Raw genomic sequence first — 12,615 nt, 5'->3', positions numbered from 1 at the left:
ATACCACCACCACCTTCGGCTCTCAGCAACTGAAACGGGGACAAAAAAGGGACACACACATGATTAACAGAAAGAAAATCAATATATGAAATTATGATGAAAAGAACAAACTGGAAGAAGCTTAGCACAATATAAACTGCAAGAACCACCCGTTGTTCCAAGAAAGCAGTGCAAAACAAAATAATATGAATTTAACTAAGTACATTTGCTGAAGTACTGACAAATGTTGAGATACTTTATGTTAGTCTTTTCTTTTCATGCCACTTTCTACCTATACTACACTAAATTTCGGAGAGAAATGTTATACTTTTTAATCCACAACATTAATCTTGTAGCTTTAGTTACTAGTTTTGCACTGAGTACTTCTACTTTTAATAGTAGGCTACATTTTCCCAATGATACTTACATACTTTTACTTAAGTAGGCCGAACATTTTCAATGAAGGACTTTTACTGTAACAGTTTTACAACAGTGTTGTACTAGCTAGTATTGTATTAATAAAGAATCTGAATACATCTTCCACCCCTGTTTACCACTAGGCTGTGCTGTGGTTTGGCGCTGTGTGTTGCAGTTTTAGTCACGGATTGGCTACAGCTTGATCATACAAATGGTTGATTTTTTTGCAAAATGTTCTATGCGAGTTTTTAATCAATTTATTGTTTTTTTTTTGTTTTAACTTTAAATTTTTCCTGAGATACATTCATGGACGGTCGGATGTGTGAAAGTCTGACCAACAATTCGTTTTTTTCAGCTTCTTTCTATGGTAAGTTGTTTTTCTTTGGCAAACTTTCAAATAAAACATGCTTTTTAAAACCCGCTGGCGGGTGTTGGGGTTAGGAGGGTAACTCCTACTACGTGATATTGTATTGCATTAGAGCAGACCACACATTCAAATGAACTGATCTATAAATCAATTAGCTAATGCTTGGCTGGTGGTTCAACCATAACAGTCTATGGGTTGTTGAACACACTTGATAAGTAGGCTATCCGTAAATGCCATTGACATACATAAAAAGAAAATACAGTTGTATGTTTGCATCCATGCTAAATGTAGGCCTATGTATGTTACCTAGTATAACTGTATTAAAGTATGTCATATCTGGCTCTTATGTAACCTCTTGACAATAACTATTACCCCGCTCAAAAAATGGACAGCTATTGTCACTGTTTTGATAGCATTTTGTTTACTTTTGGATATCAGGACATAATTAGCTAGTTACCAACATGAACAACTTTGCCCTCTAGCGTCGGGCAGTCACTTCCCGGAAGCCGAGACACGAGGCGAGCACAACTGTTTTCACCGGCTTCTTTCTCTTTGTCCATCCAGCTCATCATCCACCTCCCGCAGAAGCAACACCATGGCGACTGTTGTAGATACAAAACTATACGACATCCTCGGAGTGTCTCCATCCGCAACTGAAAACGAGCTGAAGAAGGTAATTACACAAGAAAGGCTGAATAGACTACGACATTACATTACGTTTATGTTTCGAGTTTGAAAATGTGAATACTGCTAACGTTACAATAAGGAAATGCGTTGCTATGCGCAGCTAGCTAGTTAGCCGTGGGCTGGGCTAGCCTGCTAACAAGCTTACTGGCCTGGCTGTTCATGTGACGTTTATGTGAAATCGGGTGATTTTCTTAATTTAAGCTATTGCCAATGTGGATTTTATATTGTCTTAAGTAGGACAGTTGACGTCGGTAACGTTAACATTAACCAAAAGCGAGGTTGAGTAACCTTCTCTTATGACGTTACGAGTTAAGCGATTGACCCCACGTTAGCTGTGTTTGTCATGTAAGGTTAACTTTAGCTAGCTAGCTAGCTAACGTTGAGCCTGTCGAAGGTTCTGGTAATAAGAGGTAACATTAACGTTATGTTTGTTTTCCAAAGGCTGGAAACTACTAACAGCGTGTGTTGTTTAGAGAGTGTGGCACAATGATCACAAGAATAAATCGAATTGAGTTTTGATCTGTGGATGCGCTTTACTGTTAACGTGTGTCCATGAAGGGTAGCTAATATTTTACTGTCACTGTCACTGCCACTTGCAGTGGGCCCTGATATGTTTTTATCACCTCCGGCCAGTTTACAACATATAGATAAAGTAAAGTAACGTGACACATTGCGTGTCATTTCAACCATCTCCTCGTGAGCTAACCCTGTTAGCTAGCGACATAACTTTAATGTTTTACGTTGGGGCCATTATTTGGCTTAGCATTTATTCGTGGGCTTTTAGTGAACTCTATTAACGTTAGACGAGAGACCAAGAACAAGCGCTTGTCATATAGGATAACCTCATCGAGATCGTGACGCTATCTGTGGTTAGTGTTAGCAAGATGTGCTATAGCTAGCTAATTAGCATGCGCAAACGTTAACTTAGTGATTAGCTAGCTAGGTTGTCAGACATTTTGAACTGCCATTGTTGACAAAATGGTAATAACGTTACTGGTATACTATAGTTCAAAGTATCGTTACTAAGTAACTGTCGTAATTTAATGTAGGTAGCCCATTGCTCAGTAAACCATTGAGCATAAACCTTTAATGATTCATTAACGTTACAGGTAACTTAACGTTAGTGTGTTGCCGCTGGAACATCTGGTTTGTCAGGGAGGCACGTGTGATTGCGTAGATTTACGTTCATATGAGTTTGAGTCATGCAGGTGTGTGATTCCAGTAAACCATGCGTGTCTACAATGAGGATATTAGCTTATAAGGCTCCCTCTTTTGTTTTCTTTTAGTCTTACAGAAAATTGGCAAAAGAATACCACCCTGACAAGAACCCAAATGCTGGTGACAAGGTAAGGACAGTCCCCTCTGATATATATTATGACTGAAGTTAGTTAGGTGTGATGTAAATTAAATAGGGGATACAACAGGAATACGTATGAGTAGAATATCTTGATTGGAGCTGTATGTATGATCATGTTGCCCCTAAAAGGGTTTAAAGAGGGTGTTTATTTGAGGTGTGAATCCAAGTTTTATCCCTCCCTAATGCTTGTCTTGAGCTTTAAGCAGTTTTCAAGGTGTTATAGGTAGTCATTCATGTCCAGTATGGTTAATAAAATAATAAATAAATCTCTATTTGGTGTGATAGGGGGGTGGTCAGTTACAAAATTGAGTTCTGTATTATTACAGTGGATATTCTCTGTAGTTCTGGCAGTGGATTAAAATAACTTTCCATTTTAGTTTTACTTTTCCTTTCCATTTAGGCTAAAGCATTGGTATAAGGTTCTGTCACTGTTTAATTTGTTTTTGAACATTAGCCCCTACCGTCACAGACCTCCCACTGCTCTACATAATATTTGTTCATCAGTCATTAGTTTAAAATAATTTTTGGAAAATCAGAGAAAACATTTAAGAACGAATGGCCTCTCTTCTATCATTCCCCCTATGGCAGAGTGCCATTTAGTCAGCAGGGGATTACATTCTTAGACACAGCAACTTAAACTAATTAAGCCTGGAAGCAGTATTTGTAACATGGAGAACACTTGCTTTTAAGCAAATAAAGTGGCTCATCAGCACATCCTTTCAGGTGTCAGTGAGATGGCAACATAACTCGTGTTTAATTTGTGTTGAGGTAATGTCAGAGAGGGGCTGATTCCAATCTGCAGTAATGTTTTTGATTGTAGTATTTAGCATCCTGTTGAATTGCCTTTTTTTTAAATTTTCAAATGTAATACTACAGCGATTGTGAAATTCTGTCTAAATGCTTAAAACTTTAAAACATTTATGAAATGTCTTGTTCAAATTAGGTGGTGTAATACGTAAAAATTGAACTTGTGCTGAAGGGTTATATTCTATGTTGAGTGACGGGGCTTGTGATTAGGTGTGGAATGACCCTTATCTAAGGACATTGCAAGCTGACGCATGCTTTGCCTGGAAATGACAACACTTTTGTTACCACCAGTGCTGAAGTGAAAGATTAATGGAAATCTTACTAGGTCCTGAGCTATGGTTAATTTGCTGTCAGAAGACACTTGGGACAGTTGTTGAAATTACATTTTTGTATTGTCTGTCCTGTGAAAATATAGTTCAAAGAAATCAGTTTTGCCTATGAGGTGCTGACCAACCCTGAAAAGAAGGAACTTTATGACCGCTATGGAGAACAAGGCTTGCGGGAAGGAGGTGGGGGTGGCCCGGGGATGGATGATATCTTCTCCCACATCTTTGGCGGTGGACTTTTTGGATTCATGGGTGGTCAGGGGAGTCGCTCCAGGAACGGAGGGCGGAGGAGAGGAGAGGACATGGTCCATCCACTCAAGTAAGACCAAGCTTGTACACTCACATATAGGCTACTTGAGTAACATGTTTGTACTTTATTATGTGGAAAAATTTGTTTGTATTAGAATTGGTTTAAGTCTATGTTCTTCAGACAAGTTCTTCTACAATCCATTGTTATACTCCCAAATCTTCTGTCTTGTAGAACTAAACGGTATCTTAACATCACTCTTTTTCTACAGGGTGTCACTGGAGGACGTTTACAATGGGAAAACGACTAAACTGCAACTTAGCAAGAATGTACTGTGTAGCACGTGTAATGGGTAAGTTGTACAAACAACATGGTGCTATAGTCCATATTAATGTTTCCTTGATTATTTAGTCTACTGCAGTGTTGACGTTTTGTACATTTCTAACAACCAATCCATCTCTGGGTGTGTATGTGTGCAGGAAGGGAGGTAAAACGGGCGCTGTACAAAAATGTACAACATGTAGGGGGAGTGGCATGCGCATCATGATCAGACAGCTGGCCCCAGGAATGGTCCAACAGATGCAGTCTTTGTGTACTGATTGTAAAGGAGAAGGTAAGGGGCACAGTGATCCAAACCATCTGTGATAAGGCATTTCATCTGTGTATCATTGTGGCCTGGCCTGTACATATCCCTTACCCTGTCTCCTTTTAACCCACTCCAGGTGAAGTTGTCAGTGAGAAAGACCGCTGTAAAAAATGCGAGGGCAAGAAAGTCGTGAAAGAGGTTAAGATTCTGGAGGTACATGTTGACAAAGGCATGAAGCACGGCCAGAAAATTACCTTTGGGGGAGAGGCTGACCAGGCACCTGGCGTTGAGCCTGGGGATATAGTCCTTGTCCTGCAGGAAAAAGAGAATGAGGTAAGGGGGCCAGTCCCTTAATACTGTAGCCATACTCCTGCCCTCTATTTCCCATATGCACTCTTTTCCATAGAGGGAATTCTTTTTTTTATAATTTATTTAGGTCACTGTTTTGCTTATAGTTTTTTGTCAGTTACTAATTATTTCCTGCCTACAAAAAGGTGAGCCAACTACCCTCACCTTGTCACAATGTCCTACTGATAGATTCTTTTGAGGTTATAGTGTTTTGTGAGCTTTGGTTACACTGTGGCTGTGAAGTTCTCTAATATGCATAAAATGTGACGTCTGAAAAATGTATGCCTGAAAACATCCATTTGTGGTTTTTGCTGCTGCATCATACACACAAAATAAAATAGACTGTCTTAGATTAATAAAACAAAGTTATGGAGGGCGGTTAAAGTGTTTTGTAGCATTGAAATTTGCCAAGTCAGTGTTGTGTAAAACATTTATTAGCTTATGGCATTCTGCACTGTATAAATTAGCCTAGGGTTAGCAGACCTTTTTTTAAGTGACAAGTGACATAACCTTACCCATTGTCCTTTTGGTCTTACTTGGTTTAAGTCACACCATGGTTGAAGTTCATCTGGCATGCACATTTTTTCAGCCTAACTGTGTTGAAAGAGAGCAGCTTATATTGGTAGCAGATCAACAAGTTAGCGGACTGCAGAGTATTTGAATGTTCTCTCTGCTCTGCACACCGTGGGTGTGGGTAAAACACGGAGATCAGAGGAGAGAAAATGGCATGACTGTTGATGATAGCATGACCGTTGATGATAGCAAAATGCAATAAAGACTCGCACACTGAGCTGAAATGAGTGGACATAAATTAGGTAAATAAAATATTATTTTTTTTGGTATGGGGCACTGGTGTGACAGGTTGTGAATAGTTATCGAAAAGAACAGTCAAAATACCGGTCTGTCAGGTAGGTTAGCTTACAATACAGCAGATGGGTGACCTGTCCATTGTGTGTTCAGTTTCTTCCCATCTGCAAGTATGTATATGGGTATGATAGTCTGGCTCACAGGATGACATTGCTGTGATAAAGCCGGTCCCTCCCCTTTCAGCTATCTATTTTGTGAAGACACTATCGCTGGCTTAGCGCTGCCCAGGATGGTTGTGATTGGTTTAAAGAATAACACACCAGCCATTGCACCCCCCCCATCCCAGAATAGATAAATTGTGTAGGCACACCATACTCCAGCACTATGGAGATATGTCTTGATAGGTCTTGCATCGCCAGACCTAACTAACTAATGACCAGTTTCATTATAAATCAGATTTTCATTGTGCAGGTCAAAAAATGACTGAATACAATTTCAATGAGCAGTCGGGTCCAGCTGGAGGAGCTTCAAACCTCTCATGCTAAGAACCAGATTGCCTTGACAGTGCTGTGTTGTTAGACCTTGTACAAACTTAGGTTAGTTTCAACTTTGCACTACACAGCACCGTAGTCGAATGAGAAACCGCTGAGGGCATGGTCACCGATGCATTTTGACTGAGTTGTCGAACACCTTTTTCTGGGGCTGCCTTGCTAACTAGCACACCCAGTATACTTCAGAGGCATGTCTCCTAATTTTGCTCTCAACATGCACTTTAAAGAATTCTAAAAAAAACAAAAAACAAAGACAGCATGCCCCCGTACCCTCCTAGATAGTCCAAGGTCCACCTGCCACAGTGTCATGAAATCCTGTGGTCAACACTACACGTTCTACAAAATGTCCACACCTCAACCCTGTAAAATAATGAGACAAACGGAACAGAGAGACACAGCATTCTCATAAGTAGATTTCTGGAAATTGCTGCCAAATCCCTGTGATGACATTGCACTTGAAAGTATAAGTTGATTAATGATAAGCGGTTGACTCAGTCGTCACAGCTAGCTGCCCATCCCTGTCTTAATTGGGTTTTCTCAGCAGGGAATGCTGGCTTGAACAGTTCAGGTTGCTTCTGACAATGCAAAGTGATTTAGGCTTAACTGGAACAGCAGGCAGAGTTGTAGTAATGCCCCGGGCTCTTTCTCTCAGGAGGCATCTATCATTTATTTCAGAATACGTTAGTGGAATGTGGAAGCAACATCTGTTTCTACAACTTGCTACAGCAACACACATTGATAAGTAATGTGGATGCCACACCTATGGTTAATACATAATAAGGTAGAAACCATGAAAAATAAATAGTAGTTGTGTTAAATGGCATGTTTATGGGCTTCTCTGTGCATTCAGTAACAGAAGATGAGCAAATGTTTTGGCTTAAAAAAAGCTAACTCGGACGTCAAGTAGGACTGGGTGGTATATCGACTTCTTAAATTATATTGATAAATTCCCCTAGGAGATGTGGGATAAGACAACAACTGAAAGGATCATTCTCAGAGATAGGCCTGTTTTTATGTAATATGTAGGGCTGGGTACCGGACGTCGATACTTTTATGGCACTGGAAAAAATGTTAAGTATTTTTGTTGATGTTGAAATGGATTTTAAAACATGGTATCGAAAAATGTATTTTTAGGAACCGGCATCGAAACAGAGGTATCGAAATTGGCACCGGATCGAAAATTTTTGAACGATGCCCAGCCCTAATAATATAGGCTCTTTATTTTTGATCAGTTTTCATTTACATGTTTTGCAGCTGCATATTTTCAAACGGAAAGAAAACCCTGTTATTGCATTTTATGTGCGGTTATTACAGTCTGTTTTAATAAGTGCTTGTGACATCTCACATGTGGCTTTGACTTACAACTGAACATTTAGCCCACTTCGTGGGGATATACGTATTGTGTATCACCATTAAGCCTAAAAATGCAGAGATCAGCCCTAACATGAAACCTCTCTGTAAATTGCACACATGTAATCAGTTTTCCAGATCATGCTTGTGTCACTGCCACAGCTGTCAGTGCCTGCAGATGCTGTGGGTTTGGGTGAAGGCCGTTGTCACGGAGTCATTTAATTCCTTTTGTCTGATAACTGACAAAAAAAAAGACAAATGAGCCATGATGTTGGTGTGAAAAACTTCATCAACCAATATTTTTAACAACTTCTTTCTCTCTTATTTTCAGACATTCCGGCGAGATGGCAATGACCTGTTCATGAACCACAAACTTGGGCTGGTGGAGGCGCTGTGCGGCTTCCAGTTTATGCTGAAACACTTAGACGGAAGACAGATAGTTGTGAAGTACCCTGCTGGCAAAGTCATCGAACCAGGTTAACACCCTTAATACTTTCATCTGTTTCTCTTCTCTCAATTTTTTTTATATATACATTCATTCACCAATTAAGTGTACACATTGTATATAAATGAAGTGAAAGCTCTGATAACTTAGTTACAGGACAAAGGAATGTGCTACATTATCATGCCCTCACACCTGAGCACACTCCAGTCTAGCTTTTGTGCTGTATTGCCTAAAAGTTTGTACAAAGAATGTTGTCTCTGTGCATCAGTACAAAAAAAGTCATGGCTGGCTGGATTCCTCCTGCATGTGTGTGATGAGTGTTAATATTTAATTGGACCGTGCAGATTTTTTTTATTACACGTTTGCAAGTAAAATGATCTCACGCTGGGTTCCAGCTGAGCGCTGAATACAACAAGGAGGCACCTTTTGTAGAAGGCACTAAGCAGCTCCAGTGATGTTGGACTTTGGTGCTGGATTTAAGGAGGGAAGGGTGGGGTCATCAACATCCTCAGTACAAAGACTCTCAAAGGTTATCAGTGAAATGCGTTCCTTTTACCATCGTTCTTCTTATGACTTATCTATTGTCCATTCGCATGCCTGTAAGCGTAGGACTACACATCTTTGGAAGTGTGACATTTTATAAAAGTAAGTTGTGAATAAACCTTGTTTTTCTTTCTTTTCCAGGCTCAGTCAGGGTGGTGCGAGGAGAGGGCATGCCACAGTACCGAAACCCTTTTGAGAAGGGAGATCTGTTTATCAAGTTTGATGTCCAGTTCCCAGACAACAACTGGATCAGCCCTGAGAAACTTGTGGTATGACATGTTACTCTTTTTAATTATTTCTTTTATTAATTATCATCTAATGGTATTCTTGTTTATTATAGTGTAAAGTACAGTTTAAATTTTAAAATAGAGAGAGAGAGAGGCAACTGTAGCAAGCATGTCACTAACGTTATCCACATTCATATTTACACGCAACAAACGATATATCTAGCTTCAAAAAAGTCAGAAGTTCGAACGAATGCATTGTGCAAGAGTGGTTGCTATGGAGACGATACACAGTGTTGAATTCTGTTTACAGTTGAGTTCCGTTGCTCTGATTGTAGGTCTATCCAATGACTGCAGAGGCATTTTCTTTCCTGGTTCGGTTGGAACACGCCCCATAATCACAGCCCAATGGAGCGGTCTCACATTCTGACTAGAATCTGAGTATATTCTATCCTATATTAGAAGTTCTTTGGTATGACCAAAGAACTTCTAATATAAGAAGAAGTTCCACTCCCTTGTTACTTCCGGCTTCTGAACTGGTTGCAGTTCCACCAGAGTTCCATATAGGGGGCGCTCACAGGCCAGTGCAGAATGAATGGGGCTCTATGGAGCTATACCCCTCAAAACCCACTTTTCTCAGGATATAATTTTTCGTCTAGTAATTTGAATGTTGCATTCGAAAGGGGAGGCTAAAAAAATACACACTGTTGTGTGTTAGATTTTTTTAAAGTCATTTTTTGTTCTAAAAAGCCTTTTAAAATGTTAATGACGTCATACACGCAAGCTCTGAGTCCCTTCCTTTGTTCTCTCGAGGCATCGACAACACAGCTGACAGGTTCGGCTCTCCCTGTTAATACACATGCTAGAAAGAGGTTTGCTGATGTTTTAAAGACCACACCGAAATATTCACTCTGATATTCAGGCTCTGCTTCGGATGCCGTCAAGCGGGATCTCCGATCGTAATCACTCCTTCACTGACCAATCAGCATTCATTAGCAGAATGCTAGCGTGTTATGGGAAACGACTCCCCCTGTAAGAAATCAAAAGGACATAAGTACTCGTTCATTCAACTTTCGACCTATAACTCATGTTGAACTTGCAAAAACTACAATCAAATCTGAGGTTTCTCAACGACAATCAGGTGAAAGAGACACATTTAGCCGTCTAGCTCCATAGAGTCCCATTCATTTAGCACTGGACCACGATCCCCCCAGTGGAACTCTGGTGGAACCGCAACCAAAATCCGGTACAATGGGGCTGGATAGGGAGTGGAACGGCTTTCCGTAGACCGGCTTTGGTATGACCACGTCAGGCTAGCTGTCTGGCCTATATTATGTTAATAAGTGGACTTTTCGCTGGTGGACGTTAGCTCGTTCAAACATCTTGGCTGAAAAACAATTAATGTAGGCAAGGACAAAATATGGCTAGGCAAAAAAATGACTGCTGTGCTTCCCCTTTTTATTGCTCTTTTTCTATTTACTTAATAATTAGTAATCTGTAAAAGTAAACCGCTAAAATCCTTCAGACCAAATGATTATTGGATGTAATCGAGAAAAAATAGTCTGTAGATTAAAGGATAACGAAAACAATCGTTAGTTAAAGCCATAATGCGAATGTCTTTTGTTTTGGGAAATATTTTTTATGGACAAAGAACATGTAGTTTACAAAGATGTTCTAAACAGTGTTGTAGATATGTGTATATTGATTTCAGTTAGTTTGTAATTGTGATACAATGTAGATCAACTAAAGCGAGTAAGCATGCATGTTTTCACTGAGAAGCCGTATGTCTCCACAAGTAAGAATCTGCAGCTAAATCTATACCAGTAATTTTAGAGTTAATAAAAATGGGATGAATGGGCTACTTTTTGATAGGGTTGGGTACCGAAACCCAGTGCTAATATGCCGTCGGAAAAACAACCCAGGCGGTGCGTTCACTTGAAACTGGTAGCCTAAACCTTGTGGTGCATTCAAAGTGATTGTAAAATACCCTTTTCCCATCTGGTGGTTATTTTTGTCATTTAACAGCAATTAGCAATAAGTTGGAATAAGTTAATGTTATTACATTAATAATAATTTAATTTTGACCATATGCCCTTAGCAATAAAGGTTTCTTTAATGTCGCCGACTGTCATTCTGTGCGATTTTACTTTTCTTTTTTAAGTATCTGTTCAGGCACGGTTTAGACACCATTTTTAAAAGTATCGCTTTAGCACCGGTATTGTAAAAAACCCAAACGATACCCAACCCTACTTATTGAGCATGTACGTTCACACGGTAACATTTGTTATTCTCCATGAAAATGTTGCACTCTGAATGGAGCTGATTCATTGTTTCTCAGTAACCGCTAAATTCCTTCTGCATCACTGCGCTCTTGGCCTCCCAACAGTTTGAGCTGTATTGTGATGTTTTCCATGTGTAGGAGCTGGAGGACATGCTGCCCTCACGGTCAGAGCCGCCCATCATCACCGGAGACACGGAGGAGGTGGACCTGCAGGATTATGACGTCAGCCAGAGCTCGTCGTCGGGTAACCGCAGAGAGGCCTACAACGACAGCTCCGACGAAGAGGGTGGCCACCACGGGCCAGGGGTACAGTGTGCCCACCAGTAGCCTCATACTCTCTCACATCCATACACACACACATGACCCACGTTGTACTTGGGGAGAAAATGTATGAGTTGCAGAGTAAACAAGGAGGTAGGTCAGACTGAAAAGGCTTGGTTGTTCCTCAGACACAGGTCAAATAAACATTGAATCATGGCACCTGGAATTGTTGATTAATGTTATTGGTTTGTGTGCTAGGATTATTTTGATCTTTGTCTGAAGAACTCACACTGGGGCAGCCAAAGACTTATTACACTGCACCTGAAAGGTAGAAGTCGTATAATATATTTAAGATGTATCAAAAGAAATGGTTGCCCCTGTGAATGCCATGAAAGGTAGGACTTTGATCTGGTCTTCAAGGTGAATCCCTCAGCCCTCTCTACTCCTGTCACCCCTGTTAAAGTCCACTCCCCTCCACTAATGGGAACTCCAGATCAGTCGAAGACAGGAATGTTTCTTGTTTGCTGAGTGTGTGTGACTTGCATTTTGTTTTCATAGTATTTACAATAATTAATTTAAGAACTAACCAATGTGCATACACATACAAAGCAGCTGAGCAATGTGACGTGCAGATCCTTGGACTCATGGATTCATCCACTCGGCACCATTCGTAGGATTTGTTTCTGATTTTTACAGCTTTATTTTCTTTGTAGGTTTTTACTTGTTTTTTTTTTTTTCCCCTTTATATTTTAATTAAAACAGAAAATTGGTTATTGTGTATCTCATTCATTGAACTGGTTGTTGGCGAGCTTCATCAGCTGCTGTGTGATTTTAAAAAGAAATGACAAGTGGAATTGTAAAAACGTATAGCCCGTATCTGTGCTGAGACCATGTGCATGTAAAAAGCTTTGGTTCCCGCACTTCAAACATCCAATAAAGCAGCACACTTCTTAAGAAAATGTCTATGAAGTTGTTGAATAAATTGTTGAAACACCATGTGCTGAGTGTGATGCTTTGTTTTTTCTTCATTCT

General features: G+C 40.0%; 1 protein-coding gene across 2 annotated transcripts; it reads left to right on the top strand.

The window, feature by feature from the left end:
- The first annotated feature begins 744 nt into the window (after window positions 1-744).
- On the top strand, window positions 745-12,579 carry dnaja2a (DnaJ heat shock protein family (Hsp40) member A2a). Of its 2 annotated transcripts, XM_039795606.1 has the most exons (10): window positions 745-763; window positions 1,328-1,436; window positions 2,737-2,796; window positions 4,030-4,259; window positions 4,459-4,539; window positions 4,667-4,800; window positions 4,910-5,106; window positions 8,161-8,305; window positions 8,959-9,086; window positions 11,461-11,649. In XM_039795606.1, the coding sequence occupies exons 2-10, from the start codon at window positions 1,359-1,361 to the stop codon at window positions 11,647-11,649; spliced, it is 1,242 nt and encodes a 413-aa protein (XP_039651540.1). In that variant the 5' UTR covers window positions 745-763; window positions 1,328-1,358. The 2 variants fall into 2 exon arrangements, with proteins under 2 accessions (XP_039651540.1, XP_039651541.1); XM_039795607.1 differs by lacking the exon at window positions 745-763 and having other exon boundaries at window positions 1,253-1,436; window positions 11,461-12,579.
- The last annotated feature ends 36 nt before the right edge of the window (window positions 12,580-12,615 follow it).

This window comes from Perca fluviatilis, chromosome 3 (assembly GCF_010015445.1).
Source record: "Perca fluviatilis chromosome 3, GENO_Pfluv_1.0, whole genome shotgun sequence".
Lineage (NCBI taxonomy): Eukaryota > Metazoa > Chordata > Actinopteri > Perciformes > Percidae > Perca > Perca fluviatilis.
Note: the sequence above shows the minus strand (reverse complement) of the source record. Positions and strands in the feature narration are given on the sequence as shown.